Source organism: Carassius auratus, chromosome 28 (assembly GCF_003368295.1).
Source record: "Carassius auratus strain Wakin chromosome 28, ASM336829v1, whole genome shotgun sequence".
NCBI classification, from domain to species: Eukaryota; Metazoa; Chordata; class Actinopteri; order Cypriniformes; family Cyprinidae; genus Carassius; species Carassius auratus.
Genome location: NC_039270.1, coordinates 10,046,079 through 10,072,276, shown reverse-complemented (window position 1 = coordinate 10,072,276; position 26,198 = coordinate 10,046,079). Strand labels below are relative to the sequence as shown.

Here is a 26,198-nt window from a genome sequence, read left to right as displayed (position 1 = left end):
AGAAACAACATAAAAGTTCTTCAACATTAAATGCAATAGAAATGTAGTTACTAATCATTTCATCAGATAACTGTTTTATATCGTGCGCTTTGCAGGGCTGCGGGACACAGTGACAGGACAGGTAGTCTATTCATTCCTACAACTTGTTAATTCATTCCTACGAATTATTAATGTGGCAATTGTCCATGTTTCATTAATTTTGTTCCCTAAATAACCCATGATTTAAGTGAAATAAGGGAACAAATTAATAAATCGAACGAATTCTTAATTCATGAAATCTTTAATTTCCCTTCGCATGTTTACCACAGTAAGAGATGCGAAAACAGTTATTAAAAGCGAAAGATAATAAAATAAACCTGGGAAATTAGAGGGTTAGACTATGAAGATTTAGGAAAAGAAACGATGCCTAAATATACTGAATTTGTGGAAATTCGTGACCAACCGGCAAACCAGAACAAAGCCGCGTAAATGAAGACTATGGGGTCCAAAAGCATGGTCGCGATCTAACATTTTCCAGTTAACCTATTATTCCTCTAATAAACAAAGCTTTTATACCACACTTGTCATAATCAGATCTTATCATTTCTAAATAAATAATTGCTGGATTCAAAACAGCGATTAATAGGCGCTGTGACCGACACATTCCTGGAGCGTTCACTGCTGTCACTAAACGGTGACGCCGAGCATCGTTCACAAGTTTCTGCATGGACCTGACTAGGGCACAGGTTCTAAGCCCTGGGACAAAATGGGATGCTTTAAGGAAAATTTATAGCCTACTAAGTAATAGGCCCAACATAAAAATAACAATTTGTTTTCATGTTTTTTTTTTTTTTAAATAGGCTATGCGAAATATATCCGACTTAAATAGGCTAATTAAGATTAACGGATTTAAAACAGAAGTGTGGGCGCTCCATAAGTTCACAAAAAAAAAAAAAAAAAAAGGATGACAACGCATTCTGTTTGTTTGCTTTATTTTAAAAGAGCACAAATCTTCTGTTTTTATTGTGAGTGTGCACAAATGAAAGTAAACACTTTTGCGGAAAATATATATATTTTTTAATGTCTCAGCTGTTTCGATCGCCCCGGAGCCTGCTGCACACGTATATTCTAGCGATTCAAAGTTACATCGCAGTCTGTTCATTATCAAAATAAAATGTCAACTAAACATTAAAAGGTTACACTGGTCAGTTTAAATAGACCGTAGTATACCGGTCCACTCTGCTGTTATGCCAAGGACGTTTTTGCTCATATGAAGAGGATCATCTTTTCCGTCTATATGCGAATGCGTGTTAAGTACAAGCCTAGTTTACATTATAAATAATAGTATAACATTCAAATACATTGCGAATATGGAAACATTTCGATTTGTGCCGAATGAGACATGAGCAATAACCTCCAAATAAATCTAGCCAAAGCTGCGCTCGCTCATCCTCGTCTGCACGCATGCACTGTCACGATCTAATGCGCTGTATGCCGGATTTTTAAAAATCTGACATTTTCTAGGACCGAATCCAGCAGGATCAAATTAATGTGAGCAACTGTGTTTTGGTGCAGCAGCGCCGATGTAGTTCACTTAATGTGCAGCGCAGTCACACGCGCTCCACATTTCGGATAATTTTATACAATAATGTCAGTTGAAAACATTGCAATTGTGCTTTAAAATACAACAACGAGCACCATAAAACCATTTAAAGAGGCACGTTCAGCGTTCTCCGTGCGGGATTGGAAACTGTCAACAAAGTAAAATGACCTCAAAAGTATGGCGCGCTCTCTTCATTTTATCAAATGATCATAATCGCATCTATTCATTTTATAATCCTGCTACTAGCATTTTATTCAGACTAAAACCTCTTTAATTCAAGTGAGAAAGCGTTTTGTGTGTGTGTGTGGCTTTTGCACATCCTGTCATACCGCTGACTGCGTGCCTGCAATAGACGCATTTTGCAGTATTATGGTTAACGATTAATCGATTAATTGATCGTTAATTTAAACGACGATCGATCATGGAAATAATCAAAATTTGACATCCCTAATCTCAACCATAAAGCCCTCTGCATTGCAGGTGATCCCACACACCCGCCACACAGCTTCTTCAGTCTGCTGCCATCAGGGAGGAGACTGCGTTGATATTTGTTGTTTCAGCCAATGAACAGTATTAATATTTAATAATACTAATAAAACCTGTCAATTAGACAACGTTATTATATTTTACTTTTCTGTCCCCCCACTTCTGAAATGATTGAGAATCACAACTTTTTTTTTCAAATAGAGATCACATATCTCCCACTATTCTGAACACACAACTAAACAAAATAAAATGTAATTTACTAAAATGTCAATTGATGCAGTATATTTATTTATTTATTTATTATGCAAAATCTGCACCTATTCTGTGGATAATGAGATTTCTTAATTCAGTTCTAATTTATTTGTATAGAGCTTTTTACGATACAAATCATTGCAAAGCAACTTTACAGAAAATTAAGTTTCTACATTATTTAGTAGTGGCTTATAAGTGGTGACAAAACAGAGAAATTATCTTTACTGAAGCAGCAGAAGCTAAGTAACAGAGTGCAAACACTTCTGGACCATTTTACAGTGAACTAAATATGCAAGACTGGTTTTACATGTCTCTGTTTATAACAGGGTGTTCATCCTTTGCTGGGCTGTTTTATAAATAAATGGGGGCATAAATTAAAAGTATACCCACTTCTCCAGGCACCACTACACGACTGCTAATGTCAACTCAATTTATATTTTCAGTCAGAATGCAACGTCTGTTTGACGTCATGATCCAGCGTGCTCGAGTGTCTGCTGCTGACACTGTGGCTCCACATTTGTTTGATCGTGATTATTTGTAATTACAGATATTATATCACATAGATTTACATTACATTTATATTTAGTTATTTAGCATACACTTTTATCCAAAGCCACTTACAAATGAGAACAAACAACGAGATTACTGTCTAGACAGCTTTAATAATAATAATAATACATTTTTTTTGTAATGCGCTTTTCTTAAACCCAAAGCGCTACAGTAAAAAAGTAATAAATAAAATAAAACAAAACACCAAAAGCAACACAACAATTCATTAAGGAAAGTCTTGAATAAATGTGACTTAATCAACTTTTTAAAATCACCCAACGTTGGTGCATTTCTGACGTGCAGAGAAAGTACATTCCATAGCTTAGGGCTTTATATGAAGTCCCATGAAGTGCCTTGTATGTTAAAATAAGAATTTTAAAATCCATTCTCGCATTTACGGGAAGCCAGTGTAATTGTGAAAGAACCGGTGTAATGTGTTCACGAGGAGAAGTACAAGTGAGCACACGTGCGGCAGAATTTTGTATATACTGAAGCTTGCTCAACGATTTAGCTGGAAGGCCAGAGAACAAGGCATTACAATAATCTAATCTACTTGTTATGAAGGCATGTATAAGCCTTTCTGTGTCTGCAAAAGAGAGAAAAGGTCTAAGTCGAGCTATGTTTCTCAGGTGGAAAAATGCAGTTTTAGAGATGTGTTTTATGTGTGCTTCAAATGATAATTGTGGATCAAAAATGACACCAAGATTTTGCACCTGTGAAGTGGGGATTACCGTACAGGAATCAACAATCAAACTGACCTGCTCGGCCTTACGAGTAGCTGCCACTGTACCAATCTGCATCAGTTCAGTTTTGGAGCCATTCAGCTTCAGGAAGTTGTTATGCATCCAGATACTGATCTCTGCTAAACAACCACGCCAAGCTATTAATGAGCAATGGACATCAGGACTAGTGGTGATGTAAATCTGTGTATCATCCGCATAGCAGTGATACCCAAGACCATGTTTCCTAATGATCTGCCCAAGTGGAAGCATATAAATATTAAATAATATTGGACCCAATACTGAACCCTGAGGAACTCCCTGTCGAACAGGCACGGTATCTGATTTGTAGTTACCCAAGCCAACAAACTGGGCACGATTTGTTAAATAAGACCAAAAACAATTGAGGACAGCTCCAGAAAGACCCAACCAATTTTCCAGCCTGTCAAGCAGAAGATAGTGACATATAGTGTCAAAAGCAGCACTGAGGTCTAACAAGACCAAAATACTGCATGCACCTGAATCTGCCGTGATAAGAAGATCATTTACGACCCTTATTAAAGCGGTTTCAGTACTATGACCTCTTCTGAACCCAGATTGAAAAGGTTCAAAGAGACTGTTCAGAGCTAGGTGATTATTTAACTGAACAGCCACAACACGCTCAAGAACTTTAGCCAAGAATGGGAGGTTAGAAATCGGTCTGTAATTGGATAAATCAGATACATCACAACCAGTCTTCTTAGGGACTGGTGTAATGGCAGCTATTTTTAGTTCTGGAGGAACAATTCCAGAAGTCAATGACAAATTCACAATTGAAGTCATAAAAGGGCAGATTGATAAAATCTGATTTATATATTTGATACCAATATTGCAGCCAAGCCACCACCCTTACCCGAAGCTCGAGGCACGTCAATATATTTATATCCAGATGGGGCACACATGTTCAAATTAAGATAGTCATTGTCTTTATGCCAAGTTTCACTGAGACAGAGAATATCAATTTTCTTGTCAAGGATAGTGTCAGTGATAAGTGCCGTTTTATTGTTTATTGACCTCGTGTTGAAGTGAGCAAGTCGCATAGTGCTACAGCACACATTCGCCGCGGGTTTTTGAGAGAGAACTTCTGGATAGCGTAGGTTACCATGGCTGATTCCACGGCAACCAGAAGTACGACGCAGCGAGTGCCTGCGGTTCGACCAAAATGCTGTGATTCCGGCACCGGCAGTAGAGCGACTCTGACGAGAGCCTCTATGATTATAACTAGGCCGGCGGAGGAGCTGCATGGAACTCAAAGTTTGTATGACGCTCATATCTGGACGGCCATGGTGTCCCAGGGACAACAGATCAGAGAGAGAGTACCTCAGCATGGTGAATTCCAGAAGTTCGGTCCACTGCTTTACGCTGGTTCCTGATCAAATCAGATCGCAAATAATCCAGGTGATCATATGAAGTTGCATGATACCAACCAAGAAATGTTACACAGCCATTGCACACGGAGAACTTGACGCAACTCCAGTGACCCGTTTGATCTCACATGGAGACAGCAGCAACAGGCAGAGACAATGCAGGTGAATCACGACAACCAGATGTGAGCAGCAGCAGATAGACCAGGGGGAAACACTAAAACGCTGGCTCAGAAAAGGTAAGTATATGGAAATCCAGCAGCAAGTTAAGACTCAGAAGAGTTTAAAATTAATTAAAATAATAAACAAATAAAATACGGCAGGAGAAGTGGCAGCCAAACGTGCGCCAACGTCCTCTCCGAAAACCGAAAAAGCTTTGTTAATTTATTTTTGCAGCAGTAGGTCCGTGCATATAATGAAAATAGTTAAAATTTACAAATACATTAACATTCATTTAAAAAACAGAAGTAATTGCTGTTAGTGTTGTAGGTTTTTTTTTTTTTTTTACACTTAAAATGATTTACGAGTTTACTTAAATTTTTTTAATGTGAAATGTAATATTGGTTACTTCAGTACTGTTGTACTTTTGTCTATCTCAACAAGGTTTAAAAGTGAACCAGAAAAATGCTTTTTATTTGTCAACACAAAATTATTGCTAATGTGCATGACACACTGAATTATAAAAAAAAATGATAAAAAAAATAATTTCTATATAAATTATTCTATGAACATTTCTATGCTGTGAATGATAGACGCTCGTTTGAACGGGACCTTTATTTTGGTGTGGCGCTGTGACATCACAATGGTGCGCCGCGCTCCTGCATTTGTTGTGATTCGACTGAGGAAACGGTTTGTGGTTTTAAGCATTTAAAACGTTTAAATCACTGCCTCCAGACGGACTATTTATGTTGTTACAGTTGATGTAAAACGAAGCGCATCCACACGCGTTACAGAAAAGACGTGTCTCATTTCGCTCTTTATATTGTGAATCAGTTTATAATAAACATTAATTCAGTCACGGGTAAGTAGAGATGAATGAATTGCACCAAATGATGCTGCTTAACGTTCATCTGGGAAAACAGTGCATGTTTATCGCACTAGATTTGAAACGTAAATTGTTTATAAACCTTTGACAACACAGGAGAATTCATCAGGTCTTTTTGTATTACTATAAAATCAGCAGTTTCTAGCCATGCAGCCTTACTCTTAGCTTTTATGTCAGCTGTACCTTTTATGGTTACAGTAGAACATTAAAACATTACAATCTAAAAAATTCAGAATTATTGTGCTATAATTCTATTGCGTTCCATCTGTTTAGTGCGCAGCAGCGCTCGTTCACTTAAGCCTCGCCCACTCCTGACAGGAAAATGTATATTTCTTCATGACTTTGTAACATTTACAGGTGAAGAATATACCTGTGACATGTCCGTTGTACTCTGTCCGGAAAACACAACGTCTCAAATGCATTAAACAGCATAAATATTCACCGTTTTTCATGGTGAATGGATTTGATCCATGATTGACATCAAGGGCTGCTTTAGAATAAGCATGAACATCAAATTATGTTGACTCATTCAACCTGGATCAAACTATTGAGATTGCGTTAACTTAAATTGTCATTTATGAAACTGTTTTAGTCCCGATTGATTTGTTAGGTTATTTCAAGTCAGGTTTTGGACTTTAATCCCCGCTTTGTTAAGCGTCTTTTTATTTGCATCAGCCCCCTGATGTTGTCTTAAGTCGGGCGTACATGGTGGATCGTAGGTCCACGCACACGTCACAAGTAAGTTTATAGACGCGTTCGACTTGAAGCATCGCTGCACAGAAGGATCCCTGTATGCCATTAAAGTAACGCGAGAGCGATAAGAGAGCATACGGATCCAATGCATTCGAATCACTCTTACGGTACTTTGATGTCATACAGGTGATCATTCTGTGCAGCGCTGCTTCAAGTCGAATGCGCCTTATATAACTGCTCTCTCATAACTGCATATAAAATATTGACACAACAATAACAGCAATACATGGTTCTGTTTCATAAAACAAGTTTACCAAATATCCAGACTTAAATCTAAGTTATTCTGACTTACTGTCACATGAATTGCTTTGATAAAGCATAATTACTATATCTCCAGATCAACAATGTTCTGTACAGGTCTTTGCAAAGATGTTCATCATGTTTTCAAGTTTTACGAGGCGTGAGAATGTGAAAAAGCCTGTTCAGGATTCGAATTGAATAGGACTCCAAACCACATACGAATGTAGCTCGAAATGGATTTGTACAAATCAAATTTCAAGTATTTCACTCCCATTCAAACTATCTTAATATGATCTGATTTAAATTGGATTTAATCTGACAGTGAGCAAGGCTTTAGTTTGGATTTATTTTTCATTTCTGTTAATTATTGTCATCTTAATCGTGACAGAGTGTCGAAGAACACCGAAAGTAAAGCTACTGAGATCCATGTGACGTAAAGATGGCGTCTATTAAAGAGGAGAGTGAAGACATTAAGATTGAAGATACTGAGGAACAAACAGGTTGGTTTTCAGCCTCAAAGCTGAACGCACTTATTTGATCCTTATTTAAATGTTACATTCTACAGAAATGAATGATTATTGAAAATTTTCATGAGTGTTTTTTTAAGTAGACACTCATATGATAAAAATTATACATTAGTAGCCCAAACAAAGCAAAACATTCTCAATTCACTCAGCCCTCCAATACCATTGTCATGATGCGGTTGAATACATAGGTCTTAAACCATACTAATGCTTGTCCACAAATGCTAGCATAATTTTTAAGCTATTATCCAAGATAATATTGTGTTGCATGTTACCAAAAGATCTAATGGCACTAGATGAGAGAAATAACTTTTAGCACATTTTCTGTGTAAAGATGGATATTAAAATTTGACTGAATTGACAAATACAGTTTCTTTGCAGAACTGAACAGTGACACTGTGTAACAGAGAACTGAACTGTGAGATGTTACTTTTTTGAAGTAAGGTTTGAAGCCTTGGTGTAAAATATAACATCAATAGTAACAAATAACGATTTTCACAAGTCCATATGATGGGCATAAAAATTTGATTGTCTTGCTTATGAAACACCCATTTCAGATTTTGAAGTGTCTAATTATGAAATGTGGACTTGAATCAGGTAAGTTTGATTAGAGAGACGACTATTATACAGTGTTTGAGCTCCAGGATCAGGTTTGGGAACCGTAGATCTTACATATTGTAACATAACCATGTCAGTTAACTAGATTTGCATTTTCCAATTAACTTAACAATGACAGCGTACCTTTAGCACATCAAAAATAAAAAAATCATATTTATAGTCCATCACTAATCAGACACACACACCTTCATGTAATCTTCAACCAGTCCCAAAGATAAAGGGGCTGTTCACACCTGGTGTAAATGCTTTCGAGACTGATTTAAATCTGATTGCTTTTAAACCACTTCAAGAGGTGGTCTGGGACACATTTCAGATCAGTGTAAACTGGAACAGTGTAAATGCATCTGTTTGTTGAAACACATATATACATTTTACTCCTTCCAAAATGTTAAAATAAATGTGTGAGAGTGTGTTATAGGCTATATGGCATGTTATTATGTGCTTATGCATTACGAATCACTGCCCGATATGTAGCTAAGCATCTCTTCAGCAAGCCGATGAGCAAACTGCCGTGACTGAGACTGAGAGTAAGATGCAGACACTCACACAATCATCTTCATTAAAAGTAGTAAGACAAACTTATCTTTCCAGTGCTGATGCCGAGCTGTCTCCTGTTGTGGCTTTTGATCTTGAAATGAGCTGATAATTAGTTATATTGCAGTACTTATCTTTTGATTTCATTGACTCGGTTAAATTTAAATATAGCAAAGTGTAAATGGAAATATTTTAACAAATCAGATATCTGATCAGTAAAAATGCATGAAATGACCAGGTGTAAACAGGCTCATAGACTAGGTCAGTCAGTGCTAGGATTGATTAGCTGGGCCGGTGTGTGCTGTGATTGATTAGCTGGGCCGGTGTGTGCTGTGATTGGTTTGCTGGGCCAGTCTGTGCTGTGATTGGTTAGCTGGGCCAGTCTGTGCTGTGATTGGTTAGCTGGTACAGTGTGTGCTGTGATTGGTTTGCTGGGCCAGTGTGTGCTGTGATTGGTTTGCTGGGTCAGTCTGTGCTGTGATTGGTGAGCTGGGCCAGTGCGTGCTGCGATTGGTTAGCTGGGTCAGTCTGTGCTGCGATTGGTTTGCTGGGTCAGTCTGTGCTGTGATTGGTTTGCTGGGCCAGTCTGTGCTGTGATTGGTTAGCTGGGCCAGTGCGCGCTGTGATTGGTTAGATGGGCCATTCTGTGCTGTGATTGGTTTGCTGGGTCAGTCTGTGCTGTGATTGGTTTGCTGGGCCAGTGCGCGCTCCGATTGGTTAGCTGGGCCAGTCTGTGCTGTGATTGGTTTGCTGGGTCAGTCTGTGCTGTGATTGGTTTGCTGGGCCAGTCTGTGCTGTGATTGGTTAGCTGGGCCAGTGCGCGCTGTGATTGGTTAGCTGGGCCATTCTGTGCTGTGATTGGTTTGCTGGGTCAGTCTGTGCTGTGATTGGTTTGCTGGGCCAGTGCGTGCTGTGATTGGTTAGCTGGGCCAGTGCGTGCTGTGATTGGCAGCACTCTGTGCCTCGTCGGGAAATGTCATGCCTTTTATCATAGTCGCCTGTTTCGAGCTTCAGTTTAAATATTGCATCAAAATCAAATTTTCATCAAATTAAACCCGGAAGATTGTAACTTATCTAAGCTCCTCTGGCTTGGGAAAGCTAGCGTGTTTCCGACTTAGTTATAACACTCATTGTGCGTGCTGCGATTGGTTAGCTGGGCCAGTCTGTGCTGCGATTGGTTAGCTGGGTCAGTCTGTGCTGTGATTGGTTTGCTGGGCCAGTGCGTGCTGTGATTGGTTTGCTGGGCCAGTGCGTGCTGTGATTGGTTAGCTGGGCCAGTGCGTGCTGTGATTGGCAGCACTCTGTGCCTCGTCGGGAAATGTCATGCCTTTTATCATAGTCACCTGTTTCGAGCTTCAGTTTAAATATTGCATCAAAATCAAATTTTCATCAAATTAAACCCGGAAGATTGTAACTTATCTAAGCTCCTCTGGCTTGGGAAAGCTAGCGTGTTTCCGACTTAGTTATAACACTCATTGCCTTCTCTAGTGCAGCTCAACAAGGTCTCTTCCCATTCATTGATCTTTGTGATATCACAAATCCCAGAAAATATGCATTGTAGTCCAAACGAGTCATTGGTTGTAGTTTTTGAAAGTGATTTCTGTTAAATTAAAGATCTCCTTTTGAATCTAACTTTGAGCATTGTAACTGCAGATCTTTTTTATGCTCAAACAGCAACATTACAGACTAAAAGTTGAAAAAGTGAAAAAAAAAATAGTAGGACCCCTTTAAGATCAGTCAAGTTTCTTTCAATTGTAACGGCTCAGACATACATTAAAACTAGTATGTAAAACCTGGAGAATAAATATCAACTGTATGCAAACCACATTTGGTTTTTGTAGTCACAGTGAGTAGGGCTGCTCACGGCCGATCGTTAATGCGCATCTTGTCATTAAAGCCGGTTCGCTAATCAGCAGTAAATTCCCTCAGGTGCCTGATCGTGATCAAAGCAACCCTAACAGTGAGATTCCTGTATCTCTATTTTTATTTTTATTTTCATAAAATTTCACTATTCACTATTGGCAATTTCACTATTTAAGTGCCGTAATGTATTGAAAACGGTCCGTCAGAGCGTTTGAGCAGTGCGTCTGCAGCAGAGCAGCAGTCTATTTTTGCTGTGCGGCACGCGCTGAATTAAAGTGCCCATTGTTTACTGTAAAAATGAACATGGATTGACAAGAAAGTGCAGTAATTTCACAGTAAATGTATACAAATTAAAGCCTACTGGGTTTCACATGCAACACATGGGTTTTTGACAAGGTTTAAAACAAGAGAAAAGGGCACCTTTAGATAAACAAGGCAACATAATGCCTTGCACTTTTATGCCATATGCATATGCCATATGCACTTTTATGGAAGCAGGAAAACTAAGTTCATTAAGACCCGTAGGATTGCTTGCAATAAAAATTTAAATGCAAAAGGCACAAGAGTTGACTGTTTCTGTCAGTGGTGTTTTAATTTTAAATATTTGCGATATGCATATATCTTGCATATATTAGCGCCGACAGCCATATCACCCTGGAGCCCTAGACCGGGCTAAAATGTTTCCATTTACACTTTGTGATATCAGGATGTCTTTCGAATAGAGTAGAGGTGTGACCTCGGCATCCTGGCTAAATTCGCCCAATGGCCTCTGACCATCATGGCCTCCTAACAATCCCCATATCTACTGATTGGCTTCATCACTCTGTCTCCTCTCCACCAGTAAGCTGGTGTGTGGTGGGCATTCTGGCATAATCTGGCTGCCGTCGCATCATCCAGGTGGATGTTGCACACTGGTGGTGGATGAGGAGATACCCCCTTCTATATAAAGCGTTTTGAGTGCCTAGAAAAGTGCTATATAAATGTAAGGAATTGTTCATTATTATTATTATTATTATTATTATTATTATTATTATTATATCTTAACAAGAAAAGTAGGCTAATTGTTGTTTAAATATTGTGTCGCTTGCTTGAGCAGCTTATTATAGAAACCTAGAAGTCAAATGCATGAATATTATGTTTATGTTTATTGAGTTTAAACTAATATGATTATGAAAGATTGTTCCTGTTCTTTTATCGTTTTTCAAACGGCTCGTGGTTAATCGTCACATCCCTAATGTATATAAAATATATTATAGAACTTTATCGTGGTAATATACAGGTCCTTCTAAAAAAATTAGCATATTGTGATAAAAGTTCATTATTTTCCATAATGTAATGATACAAATTAAACTTTCATATATTTTAGATTCATTGCACACCAACTTAAATATTTCAGTTCTTTTATTGTTTTAATACTGATGATTTTGGCATACAGCTCATGAAAACCCAAAATTCCTATCTAAAAAAATTAGCATATTTCATCCGACCAATAAAAGAAAAGTGTTTTTAATACAAAAAAAGTCAACCTTCAAATAATTATGTTCAGTTATGCACTCAATACTTGGTCGGGAATCCTTTTGCAGAAATGACTGCTTTAATGCGGCGTGGCATGGAGGCAATCAGCCTGTGGCACTGCTGAGGTGTTATGGAGGCCCAGGATGCTTCGATAGCGACCTTAAGCTCATCCAGAGTGTTGGGTCTTGCATCTCTCAACTTTCTCTTCACAATATCCCACAGATTTACTATGGGGTTCAGGTCAGGAGAGTTGGCAGGCCAATTGAGCACAGCAATACCATGGTCAGTAAACCATTTACCAGTGGTTTTGGCACTGTGAGCAGGTGCCAGGTTGAGCTGAAAAACGAAATCTTCATCTCCATAAAGCTTTTAAGCAGATGGAAGCATGAAGTGCTCCAAAATCTCCTGATAACTAGCTGCATTGACCCTGCCCTTGATAAAACACAGTGGACCAACACCAGCAGCTGACATGGCACCCCAGACCATCACTGACTGTGGATACTTGACACTGGACTTCTGGCATTTTGGCATTTACTTCTCCCCAGTCTTTCCTCCAGACTCTGGCACCTTGATTTCCGAATGACATGCAAAATTTGCTTTCATCCAAAAAAAGTACTCTGGACCACTGTGCAACAGTTCAGTGCTGCTTCTCTGTAGCCCATTTCCTGCACATGCCTGTGCACGGTGGCTCTGGATGTTTCTACTCCAGACTCAGTCCACTGCTTCCGCAGGTCCCCAAGGTCTGGAATCGGTCCTTCTCCACAATCTTCCTCAGGGTCCGGTCACCTCTTCTCGTTGTGCAGCATTTTGCCACACTTTTTCCTTCCCACAGACTTCCCACTGTGGTGCCTTGATACAGCACTCTGGGAACAGCCTATTCATTTAGAAATTTCTTTCTGTGTCTTACCCTCTCGCTTGAGGGCGTCAATGATGGCCTTCTGGACCGCAGTCAGGTCGGCAGTCTTAGCCATGTTTGCGGTTTTGAGTAATGAACCAGGCTAGGTCATTGTTGAACAGGTGCTTGTCATCTCTGATGTGGTGCACCAGGTGATCACCGGCCTTCCGTTCTGTCGCTGGTCACAGCGAGCATGACTCAACTTTGTGGTCATATGCATGTAAATTGTCTTGAAGGAACTCTCTCAGTTGTTTCATGACTTGTTCCATGTTTTCTGATGGTAAGCGGTCATGTTCTTGTGCATACTCAGCACTGTGCATGTCTGAGTGGTGCTGAGGTGGGTTTTGTTGTTGCTTACCCACACAAGTTGCTCTTGCATGAGTCAGGTGATCTGGTTAGGTTTCCAGATGTTCTTATCCTTTTGGTTTCTTGAGAAGCGTGGCTGGTCCCATGGATTTTTCCAGCAGTTGGGCTGAAAGCGGTCGTGGATATGGGCGTCACGTTCTCTGTGCTCTTGATGGAAGACTAGTGTTGTGATGCCACTGGGTGTTGACTTAGTTTGACTGGGCTGTCGATCTAGAAAGTTTCGTACCTCGGGACTGGACGTGGCTCTAAGGAGGTATAACCAGTCTCTGTCAGTCACATGAGGTCTCACTTCCAGATGAAATTGATATCTCGCAGGTAAGCCAGGATGTCGGGGCTCTCGGTGGAGTCTGGGTTGAACCTGCTGATGTTTTCAGACAGCTTGTTGAGGTCTTTGATGGTCATCCCGTGTGCAGCTCCAAGGTCTTGAACGGGAGGTTTTCTTTCGTTGGCAGGAAAGGGTTGTGTGGCGAAGGCAGGTGCGGTTTTGGGTTGGTTACTTCATGGCACAGCAAGTGACTGGTGGGAGGTTGCTCGCTCTTCAGTAACGACATGGAGTGAGTTTGAGACTTTTTTTTTGTCCGCTTTTCTTTCTGAAGATTATGAAGACGAGCTGGCTGAGAGAGTACGTACTAGATTGCAAGGAGGAAAAGAAACCATAAGAGACTTTGCTTTCACATATAGAGCACTCTGCAAAAGATGGAAGCCCACTTTGACCGAAGTAGAAATAGTTAAAATGATTCTTAAAAACATAAAGCCTTACCTAGCCAGTCAGTTACGCGGACGTGTAAGCACCGTGGAAGAGCTGGTAAAGCTAGGACACCAACTGGAGAAAGACCATGAGCTGCAGTTGCAATATGAAATGTGCATGGGCCGAAAACTACAATCTGAAGTGTCACAAAAAACCACCAGTAACAAGCAACCTGAAAAACCACAAGTTCAATGCTGGAGATGTAAAGGAAACCACTCACCTGGTTACTGTCCAAATTATGCCTCCCTAACCACAAACCAATCCGCAAAACAACACCAGTCCAATCCACGCCCGTTTCAGCCTCATAAACCTGGAGGTCAAGCCACAAACAATTTTATCACGGCCACAACCAACCAAACATCAAATTCTAAGAATTTACGGAAAACACCCTCTAAACCAGCCCCTGTCCCTCCTGCTATCATTCCTCAACAGCTTATCGTTCCAGTTAGTATTGGCAGCTGGTATGGAAAGGCCATTCTAGATACAGGTGCAAGCTATACCATGATCCACGAAAGCCTGTGGAGAAAGCTCTTCTTGCCAGGAGAACTCAAGCCTTGGTCACTTGGTCCACTGTACCTAGCAAATGGTGAAGCAGAAGTCCCATTAGGATGGGTTCAATTGCAAATCAATATGCATGACCAAACTTTTACTCTACCTGTTACTATCTTGTCCCCCCAAGCACTTGCATACGCTGTGAATCTCGGGTTGGATTTCATTTACTTCAGTGGCTTACAAATAAATGTCATTGATAGAAAATATTCATTCAAGATTACTCCACAAGAGGAGTATCCTTTTCAACCTGGTAATGCCAGTGTACCTGAAGTTCCTTACTGCATACCTAGCCCTTCAGGCCAGCAACCAGAGCAGCCTCCGAGGACACTTAACCCATCCCTCTCACTATTAAGTTCTATTCCTCCCCCCAACCTGCATTCATAGCGGCATCTGTTGAAGCAAATGTACAAACGCTAATCGACACAGCAGTAAGTGAAGCACATCTATCTCCCCTTGACAAACAAAAGTTAAAGACCATCTTAGAGACCAATACCCAAGTGTGTGTTGTACAACCTGGACGTACTGATGTTCTGAAACACTGTATTTATACTAACCATCAGGTCCCTATCAAACAGCGTCCTTACCGCATGTCACCTGCCAAGCAGTTTGTTGTAAAAGAGCAGCTGGAAGAAATGGTGAAAGCAGGAATTGTGGAACCATCACACTCTGGCTGGGCATCGCCTGTCGTGTTGGTCCCCAAAAAAGATGGCAGCCTTAGATTTTGTGTTGATTACCGAAAACTAAATGCAGTAACTGAGAACCATGCTTACCCAATTCCAAATATAACTGAGATACTCAAATCACTCTCCGGTTCAGCAATCTTCACAACCATCGACCTAAATAGTGGCTACTGGCAGGTGGCCATGGAAGCCCAAAGTAAGCATAAAACTGCATTTATTACACCTTCAGGACTGTACCACTTTAATGTAATGCCTTTTGGTCTGAAAAATGCCCCCGCCACATTCCAGAGGCTAATGGAGACTGTACTGGGAAAATTGAGAGGAAAAATATGCTTTGTCTACATTGACGATATTATCATCTATTCACCATCAGTGGCTCAGCACTTCAACGATCTCCAATCAGTCCTTCTTAAGCTTCAGGATGCTGGACTGACTATCAACCTGAAAAAGAGCAAGTTTTGCCTTAAGGAGATTACATTCTTGGGTCATGTTGTTAGCATAAATGGTATTACTGCAGACGCAAGCAAAGTTGAGGCCATCAAATCTTACCCTGTGCCATGAGACATCAAAGAGGTCCAGCGCTTCCTGGGACTAGCCGGTTGGTACCACCGCTTTGTTCCTAATTTTTCTCAAATTGCTGAACCCATAAATGCGCTAAAGAAAAAAGGGCACTCGTTTCACTGGACACCACAATGTCAAGAAGCCTTTGAACAAGTAAAAACTCACCTTACTTCACCTCCCATCCTGAGCCATCCAAACCTTCAGTTACCCTTCATGGTGCACACTGATGCCAGCGACACAGGTCTTGGAGCTGTGCTAACACAAAGGAAGGACCAGGGAATGGAAGTAGTTATTGCTTATGCAAGTAGAGCACTGAATAAGGCTGAAAGAAATTACACCGCAACAGAGAAAGAGTGTCTTGCAGTCATATGGGCACTTGAAAAGTGGCAGCATTACTTGGAGTATCGCATGTTCACCGTAGTTACAGACCACATGGCTCTCCAGTGGGTTATGAGCTCCCCAAAGTCCACCAGTCGCCTCGTCAGATGGGCCTTAAGGTTGCAAAAGTTCGATTTCATCATTGAATACAGGAAAGGGAAACTTAATGTGGCACCTGATGCTCTTTCTAGAGTTCCCAGCATACCAGGATGTAACCTATACTCCAGCCAGACGGACACTGATGAATTGCCAGTCACTGCTGCAACCATCTGGGAAGAGCAACACATGGATTCTGAAATCGTAAAATTGCTCAAAGCCTTGGCACAAGACAACAGCACATGGAAAGACAAGTATGAGGTAGTCGAAGACAAACTTTATCACAAGACTTACCTAACAAAGGACCAAGTCCACTACAGAGTGTACCTCCCTCGCAGTCTCATTCCATCTGTCCTTCAATACTACCACTCCAATCCTCTAAGCGGTCATGGTGGCATATTCAAGACCTACAAACGATTGCATCATGTTGTTTTTTGGCCTGGAATGTGGACCGATGTAAAACACCATGTCAAGTGTTGTGAAAAATGTCAAAAGCTTAAATATGAAAATCAGAAACCAGCTGGCAAACTACAACCAATTACAGTGTCGCAACCCAACAAGATGGTAGGAGTGGACATAATGGGACCTTTGCCAAGTAGTACTCGCAGACATGAATACCTTCTAGTTTTTGTGGATTATTTCTCTCGATGGGTTGAGCTCTTTCCAATGGGCACTGCAATTGCGAGCACCATAGCAACGATTCTCCGAACGGAAATCCTCACCCGATATGGAGTACCGGACTTCATCTTGTCTGACCGGGGAACTCAGTTTGTCTTCCATATTCAAAGAACTGTGTGAGAAATGGAGTGTTACCCCCAAATTAACAACTGCCTATCACCCACAAACCAATATGACGGAGAGAGTTAACCGCACTTTGAAATGCATGATTGCCTCCTATGTGGATGAAAACCATAAAAAATGGGATCAGTATTTACCTGAGCTTCGTTTTGCTCTTAACTCAGCCGTTCAAGAAAGCACTGGCATGTCCCCTGCGGAGCTCCAGCTAGGAAGAAAATTACAAGGCCCCATGGACAAGATACTTCAGGGTAAAAATCTCTCACCATCAAATCCATCCTATGATGTGGTAAATCAACTAGCCCAGTTAAAATCACAAGCTGAAGAATGCTGTAAAAAAGCCAAAAAACGACAGCTGAGAAGTTACAACAAAAACAGACGAGACGTGTTCTTTAAAGAAAAGGACAGGATCTGGTTACGGAATTTTCCACAGTCCAAGGCACAACAACATTTCAGTGCAAAACTAGCCCCCAAGTGGAAAGGTCCTTACCGAGTGCTGAGAAAATTGGGACCGCTGAATTACCAGATCGCACTGGAAACAACTGGGGAGGATGTCAGAAGAGCGCACGTTTGTAATTTGAAACCGTGCTACCCAACAACGGAAGAGTTAGAGCTAATTGAAAAAAGAAAACTCATTAAGATTTTCGAACAGTCCTCTGATGAAGATGAGGAGTTTTTGGGCTTCTAAGAGAAACTCAAATATTAGTTGTTTTGCCAACCATGGTTTGTTTGTCCCAGCGGGGGGGAGTGTGGCGATGTAAAGAAAATCTGCCCCTTCCGTGCTCATATTGGGATGTGGAACAATTAAGGCAAAATTATAAAAAGGAAAAATCGCTTGGAAAAAGGGGGGGAAATGGTAAACGCGAACGCCAAGTGGTAGGTGAGCAAACCAAACAAAGGAGTTGATCGGCGGGAGTGAGACGCACGCTGTATTGGGTCAGTGAGAGTGCGGAAATAAAGATTCACCAGGCTGCAAAGAGTGTAACGAACTGCTGAAGGAACTCACAAGATCGTCATTCCGTTGGGGTTTGCTAATCCGGAGAAAACGCTGCCTCCCAAGGATCTTTTCCCTGCCAGACATGGTCAGCGATATTGCACACACGCGCACACACACACTAACGCACTTCATCGCACGCACTTCCTCCACCCATTCGCGGGTCGCTTTGAGTGACCGATGTATTTATATTACTGACTTTCATTTAATTTCCCTTTCAGTATATCTATGACTTTGGTGGTTCAAGAGAAAAAATATATACTAATCCTGTGTTTTTTTTTTGTTTGTTTTTTTTTTGTTTTTCTCGCTGGACCGCTGATGAGTGTTTTTGTTTGGAGGAGAAAGCCTCGATCTGCTGATCTTGTTTACTGGGATGTCTGAGTTCATTTAATTATGCCTGTATGGAAAACCTTGTCGTTTACAATTGTTTTTCTATACATTATTATCATTATTATTATTTTTTTGGTTTTGTTTTGTTTATTATTGTTCGTTTTTGTTTTTGTTCCTTTCCTCCTGATTATATGGGGTTTTTGATTTGTGTCCAGAATTGTGTATAAAGAAGGGACAAATATATATCAATGAATTCTTTCGAACTGCAAGTTGTTGTTTGTCTTCTATTAACTACTGTACAAGCAACCCATGTAGTTTTTGAGTAACTGTGGTATTTTAAAAAAATCTCCCTGGGTTATCACGGGATTTTGATATTTAATTGGTGACAGGCCAAAATCCTGTCTGGCGCCCAAACTATGAAATAGATACTGTTTCTAAAAGGTCACTAGGGCGTGCCACCGTTACGAAATCATACGAAATGATCTGAGAGGGAAATTTTAAATGATTCAAAATAAATTTAATGTTTCAATTAAGTTTCAGTTTGTCACAATTAATAATGGTGAGTTAGTATTTCCCTTTCTAGTAAAATGAAAATAAGTGGTATGGTGAGAAAAGAGAGCAATAAGTAAGAGAAAGAGACCAACAAGTGTTAGTTAAGATGTTAAAAAGGGTTAAATCACGTCAGCGTCGCCAAAACACACACTATTCATCCAGTGGATTGTGATGCTAACGGCTAACCTTTGAGACTAGTGGCTTTAGCATAGACTTCACTGTAAATGCAACAGTTTCGTTAGCTTAGCAACACCGTGGAGTTTGTTTACAGTAGTGTCGATGCGCTGCACGTGCACAGTTCAGAGTTGCTCCAGAAGTACGTTAAGGCTTCCAGGTCAAGGTCGTCACTGTGGCAACCAAAACACACTCTAGTGGATTAACGTTAGCACATGAATCGTTGCATTGTTGCAAATACAGTTAAGCATGTTACATGAAATGTCGGCTCATTTCAACACTGTACAAATAACAACACCGCCTTCAGTTGGTTTTGCGATGTGGCACTTAAACTCAGTTTGTACAGAGTTAAATTTATCTAATTTCAAATAGCAGCTTCGTGCTGTAGTTAAAGGGAACACAGTGATGGCGATCTGAATCTCGGTGCCAGTTTCACTGGACACAAACACAAAAGGTTTCCTTCGCTGATGGTACACAGTTAAAATTTACTTGATCAAGCTTTTAAAACACTCCCATTCAAATTACTCTCGGGCACACGCAGTGTTACGCGAGATTGCATTCACTTTGTGAACGGATACAAACGGGCAAACATTGTTGTCTAATGTTTAACGTTAACTTAGGGGATTCAAATATCAAATTTGATTCGGCAGTGGAACACGCACTGGCAATCAAACTATATGAAAAATGAATACGGGGGCTTTGATAAATAGATTGAGGAACACGCTCAAAACTATTCTTTATTCACCAATTTATATCCCTTTTGAAACACTAACAGTTTAGCTCCGTTCAGCAAACAGTGACTGAGATAGCTTTTGAGAGACTGGAACACGCAGTGAAATCAAATCAGCTATAAAACAAGGCATTACAAAAATGAGGAACACGCTCAATTTCTACCTTATTGTACGATCTCAGATGTTTACTTTTAAGTTCACTTACTGCTGTTAACAATGGAGAGGCGGACTTGAGTTCTAGCTGCTTTCATTCATTTGAGGGGGGCGCGCGCTGCTTACGTCACGGGTCACACAAACACACACGTCTTGCTAGCCTCTCATCTTTCATTCCTTAAGCAAAATCAAAGATTAAATAACTTGGTTTATAATCACAATTTAGATTAAACTGCCCGCATTATCTCCACCATAATAAAATGTAACAGAAACAGGTCAATTTAGCTCAAAGGGAATAATTTAATAATTTAAAGGGAATTTGAACAGAATCACTGTTTCACGGCTGATCACTGAGACGCCCTGCGATTCACTGAACAAGCCGTTTAACATCAAATCTGCGCTGGATATTAATATCCAAAGTATAGTGAAACACTATCAATTAGCACAGTAACAAGATCGGCAGTTTAAGACATTAACTTGTAAGCACAAAACACAAGATACTTCTCTTTTCAATATGAATAAGGCTTTATTAGATAAGTCTAAGACATATAAGCTAATCTAACACATAAACGCACGCACTCACACATTCACACAAGTTGCAGGAAGATCGAAAGTTAGGGAAAGATGAGTTTAAGAGAATGGAAATATGGAATCCCAAGTTTACAGCAATACGTTAAATTGCATAGACACGGACAACCATCAATCACTTAATTAACGCTCGCACTGAGTTCCTCAGTGAGGTTAAAATTATATTAGATACACCAGCACAAATGTCTTAGGATACATTGCCTTGGTTTCCTGTGAAAAAGGAATTCCGTTGAAAGGGGTATCCCGATGTCGCTGATTGGCTGGAAGTTCAGTAGTCGCTGAAGTAACGTCTTAGGAAGGCCCGTGGTGGGGCGTTGGCTGAAGGTGCAGTTGTGTGGCTGGTTAAAGTTGAACGGTCAGGCATCGGAGGCTCGACGTTACAAAACTTAACTCAGAACACGAAACTCTCAAACGGAAAAGAAAAGAAATAAAGTTTGATGAGACTAGGTTGTGTTCCTTCTCATCGTGGATAAGTAGCAGCAGGCGTGCAGGCTGAAGCAGGCTGGAACCGCGCTCAAAGAACAGTGATGACTAAACAGCATGGCTAGAAGCTAAAAGCTAAAGCTAGGTAACAAAGCTACAAGCTAAAAGCTGAGAGCAGGCATGACTAATAGCAGCAGCATAGCTAGAGACTAAAAGCCACATGACTAATAGCAGCCTAGCTAGAGACTAAAAACAAAGATTTTATGGTGTCCAAAGTATTTAAACTGGCCTGTTGGCCACACCTCAAATGTTGTCTTGACCAATCAGATATTGTCTTGGCTCGGGGGTATCATAAATCATATGTTTATCTTACCAAGCATGTGGTCCGAATTTTGGACATGATTCCTATTACCAGATTATGATATATTTGACAAATAAATGATTGTCAGGACAATATCAAGCAAGCAGATTCAATCACACACATACCAAACATAATTATGAATCCTTAAGCTATCCCAGAGTTATTAAACAAAACATACACAATAAGTGATTATAACATGATAGTCAAATGTGTGGGTTACACGTGAATGATTATGGAGTGAAGCGATGGACTGATTCATTTATAAGTCTTTTTGAGTTCATTCTGGTCCATAAATCTGTACAAAAATCAGTTTCTTTGCCATTCTCATGACAAAGAGATGTTCTGTGAAGACAGAGGTTTAAAGCCCCTCCCCCCTTAGGAATTTCAGTCTGGTTCTGCTAGGTGGGGGGAAGTCAATGGAAGAATTCAATTACGAACAACAAATCTGACAAACTCTTCTGCGAATTAAAATTGTCAATAATTGTTATAGTGGTGTTAATGTTGAAAGCTGTTGTGTGAACAAGTTTGTTGGTTGGTTATCTTCCATGGGACTTGTGGCACAGAATGTTTTATGACTTCCTGAGGAATTCGGCTCCGTGTTTCAGACACAGCTTTGATAGACTCTTTAATTTGTCTGGTTTGACTCATTTCTGTTACACTGGGTTCAGGAATGGGTTCAGCCTCAGGAATTTTTGGAGATGTTTAGAGTTAATTAGTTGATTCAGATGATTAGGTAAATAGCTCGTTTAGAGAACCTTTTCATGATATGCTAATTTTTTGAGATAGGAATTTTGGGTTTTCATGAGCTGTATGCCAAAAACATCAGTATTCAAACAATAAAATACCTGAAATATTTCAGTTGGTGTGCAATGAATCTAAAATATATGAAAGTTAAATTTTTATCATTAAATTATGGAAAATAATGAACTTTTATCACAATATGCTTATTTTTTGAGAAGGACCTGTATACTATTGTGTGCATTCTGTCACGCCCACCAGAGGTTTTTGTTGTTGATGATGTTTACATGTCTATACATTTTGTTTGTTGCTTTGTGCCCATTAAACTTGAGTTAACTTGTATTTTTCTCTTTTCACCTTAGATCTGATGCCACTGAAAGACGAGAGTGAAGTACTTGATGAAATCAAAAATCATGATATCGTAACTGAAGAAATATCTGATAAGACTTCCTCACAAAAAAGTAATTTCACCTGCCAACAGTGTGGAAAGGGTTTCTCTTTGAAGGCAAGCCTGAAACGCCACATGGATGCTCACTCTGGAAAAAGGCCTTACGCCTGCCAGCAGTGTGGAAAGTGTTTCAATAGAAAAGGAACCCTTGAAGACCACATGAGTATTCACACTAAAGAAAAGCCTTACACATGCCCTCAGTGTGGAAACTGTTTCACTCAGCAAGGAAATTTTAACAGGCACATGAGAGTTCACACTGGAGAGAAGCCTTACGCCTGCAAACTGTGTGAAAAGAGCTTTACAACAAAACTAAACCTTAAGTATCATATAAACAGTCACACTGGTGAGACGCCATTTACATGTGATCAGTGTGAAAGAAGCTTCCGATATAACATAACCCTTAAAAGGCACATGAAGATTCACTTAAGAGAGAGCAGTTTTACATGTCATCAGTGTGAAATGAGTTTCTCAGACAGCAAAAACCTTACGAATCATATGATTACTCACACTGGAGAGAAACCACACATGTGCCTTCAATGTGGAAAGACTTGCTCAAACAATACAAATCTTGCTGTTCACATGAGAGTTCACACTGGAGAGAAGCCTTTCACCTGCCCTCAGTGTGGAAGGAGCTTCAGATTCATAGGAAACTTACAGACTCACATGAGAGTTCACACAGGAGAGAGGCCTTACATCTGCCCTCATTGTGGAAACCGCTTCAAATTTATTGGGAACTTTCAGGTTCACATGAGAATTCACACAGGAGGGAGGCCTTACAAGTGTCTTGAGTGTGACGAGAGTTTCACATATAAGAGAGACCTGAAACACCATCTGCTGACTCACTCTGGAAAGGATTTCTAGTGTTTCTTCAGTGCCAAGAGATTTACAAAATAGAGCAATTAAAAAAAAATCACCTGCCATTCTGTCTAGAGAATAGCAAATTGTGAAATACAATTTGGCTCTGCAATTTAAATGGGACTAGAAAATACTAGTAATGCTGTAAAATGTCAACAAGTTTCAAATATGAATAGTTGTGAGTAGGGATGCACAATATTGGATATTTGCCGTTATTTTTCAACTACCGTATTTTCCGGACTATAAGTCGCACTTTTTTTCATAGTTTGGCTGGTCCTGCAACCTATAGTCAGGTGCGACTTATTTTTCAGAATTAATTTGACATGAACCGAGAGAAATGAACCAAGAGAAACATTTCTGTCTACAGCCGCAAGAGGGCGCTCTATGCTGCCAGAGATGCTGCTCAGTGCTCCTGTAGTCTGCACTGAAAACATAGAGCGTAGACGGTAACGTTTTCCCTTGGTTCTTGTTTCTAAATAAATATGACTTATAGTCCAGTGCGACTTTGTTTTTTTTTTCATCGTCAAGAAGTATTTTTGGACTAATACGTTAAATGTAGCCGATGCCAATGTATTTTAATTTGTTTGTAAACAACACTAAGGCTCTCCTGTGCATTATGTACGAATTATTCTTTTTGTTGTTGTTTGTTTTTAAAAACTCTTATTAGAATTAAATAACCATGAAGATATTTTATAATTACAGTACATTGAGAGATTAAAAAATAACTGAATTAACTAAATCAATGGCTGCATTTGTTTTTTTAGATGGGAGGCAGTGGTAACCCTAACATTTTTCTAACAAGATTTAACATTTGTACATGGTCTAAAGCAAAAGAGAGGCATAAATTAGAGGTTAGATTAATAGGAATAGTTCACTCCAAAATGAAAATGTCATTTTCTCACCCTCATGTCATTCCAAACCTGTATGAGCTTCCCCATTGACTTCCATAATAGGGAAAAATACTTTGGAAGTCAATGGGGAACAAGAACTGTTTGATTACCAGCATTCTTCAAAATATATTGTTTTGTTTCCAACATAAGAAACTTATACAGGTTTTGGATTGCTTGGTAATCTATAAAAAAAAAAAAAAAAACATTACTCATCAATGTACAAATCTGTATATATCATAAGTGTCAGATTTGTGATGTAATTTAATTTTAATCATGTAAGCTATAGCTTCTGACCTTAAAATCAGAACATACTTGTAATAAAAATGCTAGTAACTGATGTCAATTGTTACTAAATTACAAGTAGGCCTGTAGTGCCCCCAAAGTAAATAAAAGACCTTAGCAGGCATTAACTACAGACAGGCAAATTTTGTGTATGCATTCTCAAAATAATCTAATCACCATTCAGCAAAATGTTCACTTCAAGAATGTTCACACTGCTGATATGATCTTATAGCTAGCACACCCTGAGCATGTGACTTATTTGTCTTATCGGCAAGGTATTTCGTCATAATTTTTCATACCAGGCCGATGCCGATAATTACTTTTTAAGCCATTATTGTCAAAGTCCGATAACATTCTGATAATATCGTGCATCCCTAGTTGTGAGATAGTCTATAATTGTGATTGTAAAGAGGTGTCTTTCATATATTTGATTCAGTTTAATATTTTGGAATAAAAATTTTCAAACAAAAACTTTGCTGTGAAATGGCAATGTAACCTGAATTAAATAATGAACATTGTGGTGCGTTATTTTAGCGAGAGAGTTCAAATAAAAGCACATGTTGTCAGTCTGGACTTTAATATGGATATTGTTGGGGCTCATCTGAGGTTTATTCCAGAAAGCAGGTTTCACTTACCATCTACTAAACCCTGAACTCTCTGATTAACCCCAAATCTTCCAAATCCCCAAAAAAACTTCTGTGTTTAAATTCATTCAACCCAGATTATGTTCCTAGTTAACGCGCAAAACATTCTCAACAGAGTGATGAATCGACAAGATATGTATTTTTATTGTCGAAATACATTATAGAAAATGCAGATAATCCATAATGTGAGATGATAATATAACATAAAAATGTATAGGATAATAAATATATTACTTTATGTAACACATACTGGTTTTAAAAAAAAGTATACCCTGAATGCACTGTAAGTCGCTTTGGATAAAAGTGTCTGCTAAATGCATAAATTAAATTAAAAAATTACATATATTAGTGCTTTATAATTATGTGTGTGTGTGTGTGTGTTGTATAGTATATTACATAACTATATTATAATAATTGTAATAATATATAATACTGTCCGTGATCTGTCATGCCCACTGGAGTCTCATCATTAGGTGACGCATGTGCTGATAGCACTGAAGTGAACTAACCCTGAAATATAACCTACTCCAGAGCAGGTCATGTTCAGAGAATAACTTGCTATGGCTACTTCCATAGCGTTACCTCTGTTTTTGGAACCAAAAGCTGAGTTTATCCACTTGCTTAAACATACCCGTGTATGTCACACAACCTGCTTTCGGAAACACCCCCTGGGGTGTATTCCAGAAAGCACAGTTAACTTACCTACAGCAAAACCCTGAACTTTCGGTTGATTAACCCAAACCTTGCTTACTCGAGGTATGTGGTTCCAACAACGTGTCTGGGAGTAAGTTCATTCAACTCAGAATATGTTCCTGGTTAAGACTCAAGACATTCTCAAAAGAGCGACAAATCGACGAGACACTATGGAAATGGACACTAAG

General features: G+C 39.6%; 2 protein-coding genes across 7 annotated transcripts in view; both read left to right on the top strand.

Annotated features, from left to right (window-relative positions):
• Positions 1-26,198, top strand: part of LOC113046766 (gastrula zinc finger protein XlCGF8.2DB-like) — a 110,223-nt gene that overhangs the window by 47,988 nt on the left and 36,037 nt on the right. The window lies entirely within an intron of this gene.
• Positions 5,777-24,489, top strand: LOC113046768 (gastrula zinc finger protein XlCGF8.2DB-like). Of its 5 annotated transcripts, none has more exons than XM_026207733.1 (3): positions 5,777-5,840; positions 7,418-7,529; positions 22,561-24,489. In XM_026207733.1, the coding sequence occupies exons 2-3, from the start codon at positions 7,469-7,471 to the stop codon at positions 23,505-23,507; spliced, it is 1,008 nt and encodes a 335-aa protein (XP_026063518.1). In that variant the 5' UTR covers positions 5,777-5,840; positions 7,418-7,468; the 3' UTR covers positions 23,508-24,489. The 5 variants fall into 5 exon arrangements, with proteins under 5 accessions (XP_026063518.1, XP_026063517.1, XP_026063519.1 ...); XM_026207732.1 differs by having other exon boundaries at positions 5,800-6,012; XM_026207735.1 differs by lacking the exon at positions 5,777-5,840 and adding an exon at positions 7,935-7,992 and having other exon boundaries at positions 7,515-7,529.

Excerpts from the sequence above, each read along its gene's own strand:
- LOC113046768 (XM_026207733.1), top strand. The coding sequence starts at position 7,469 with ATGGCGTCTATTAAAGAGGAGAGTGAAGACATTAAGATTGAAGATACT. Across the intron at positions 7,530-22,560 it reads AGATACTGAGGAACAAACAG|ATCTGATGCCACTGAAAGAC; the intron begins GTTGGTTTTCAG and ends TTTTCACCTTAG.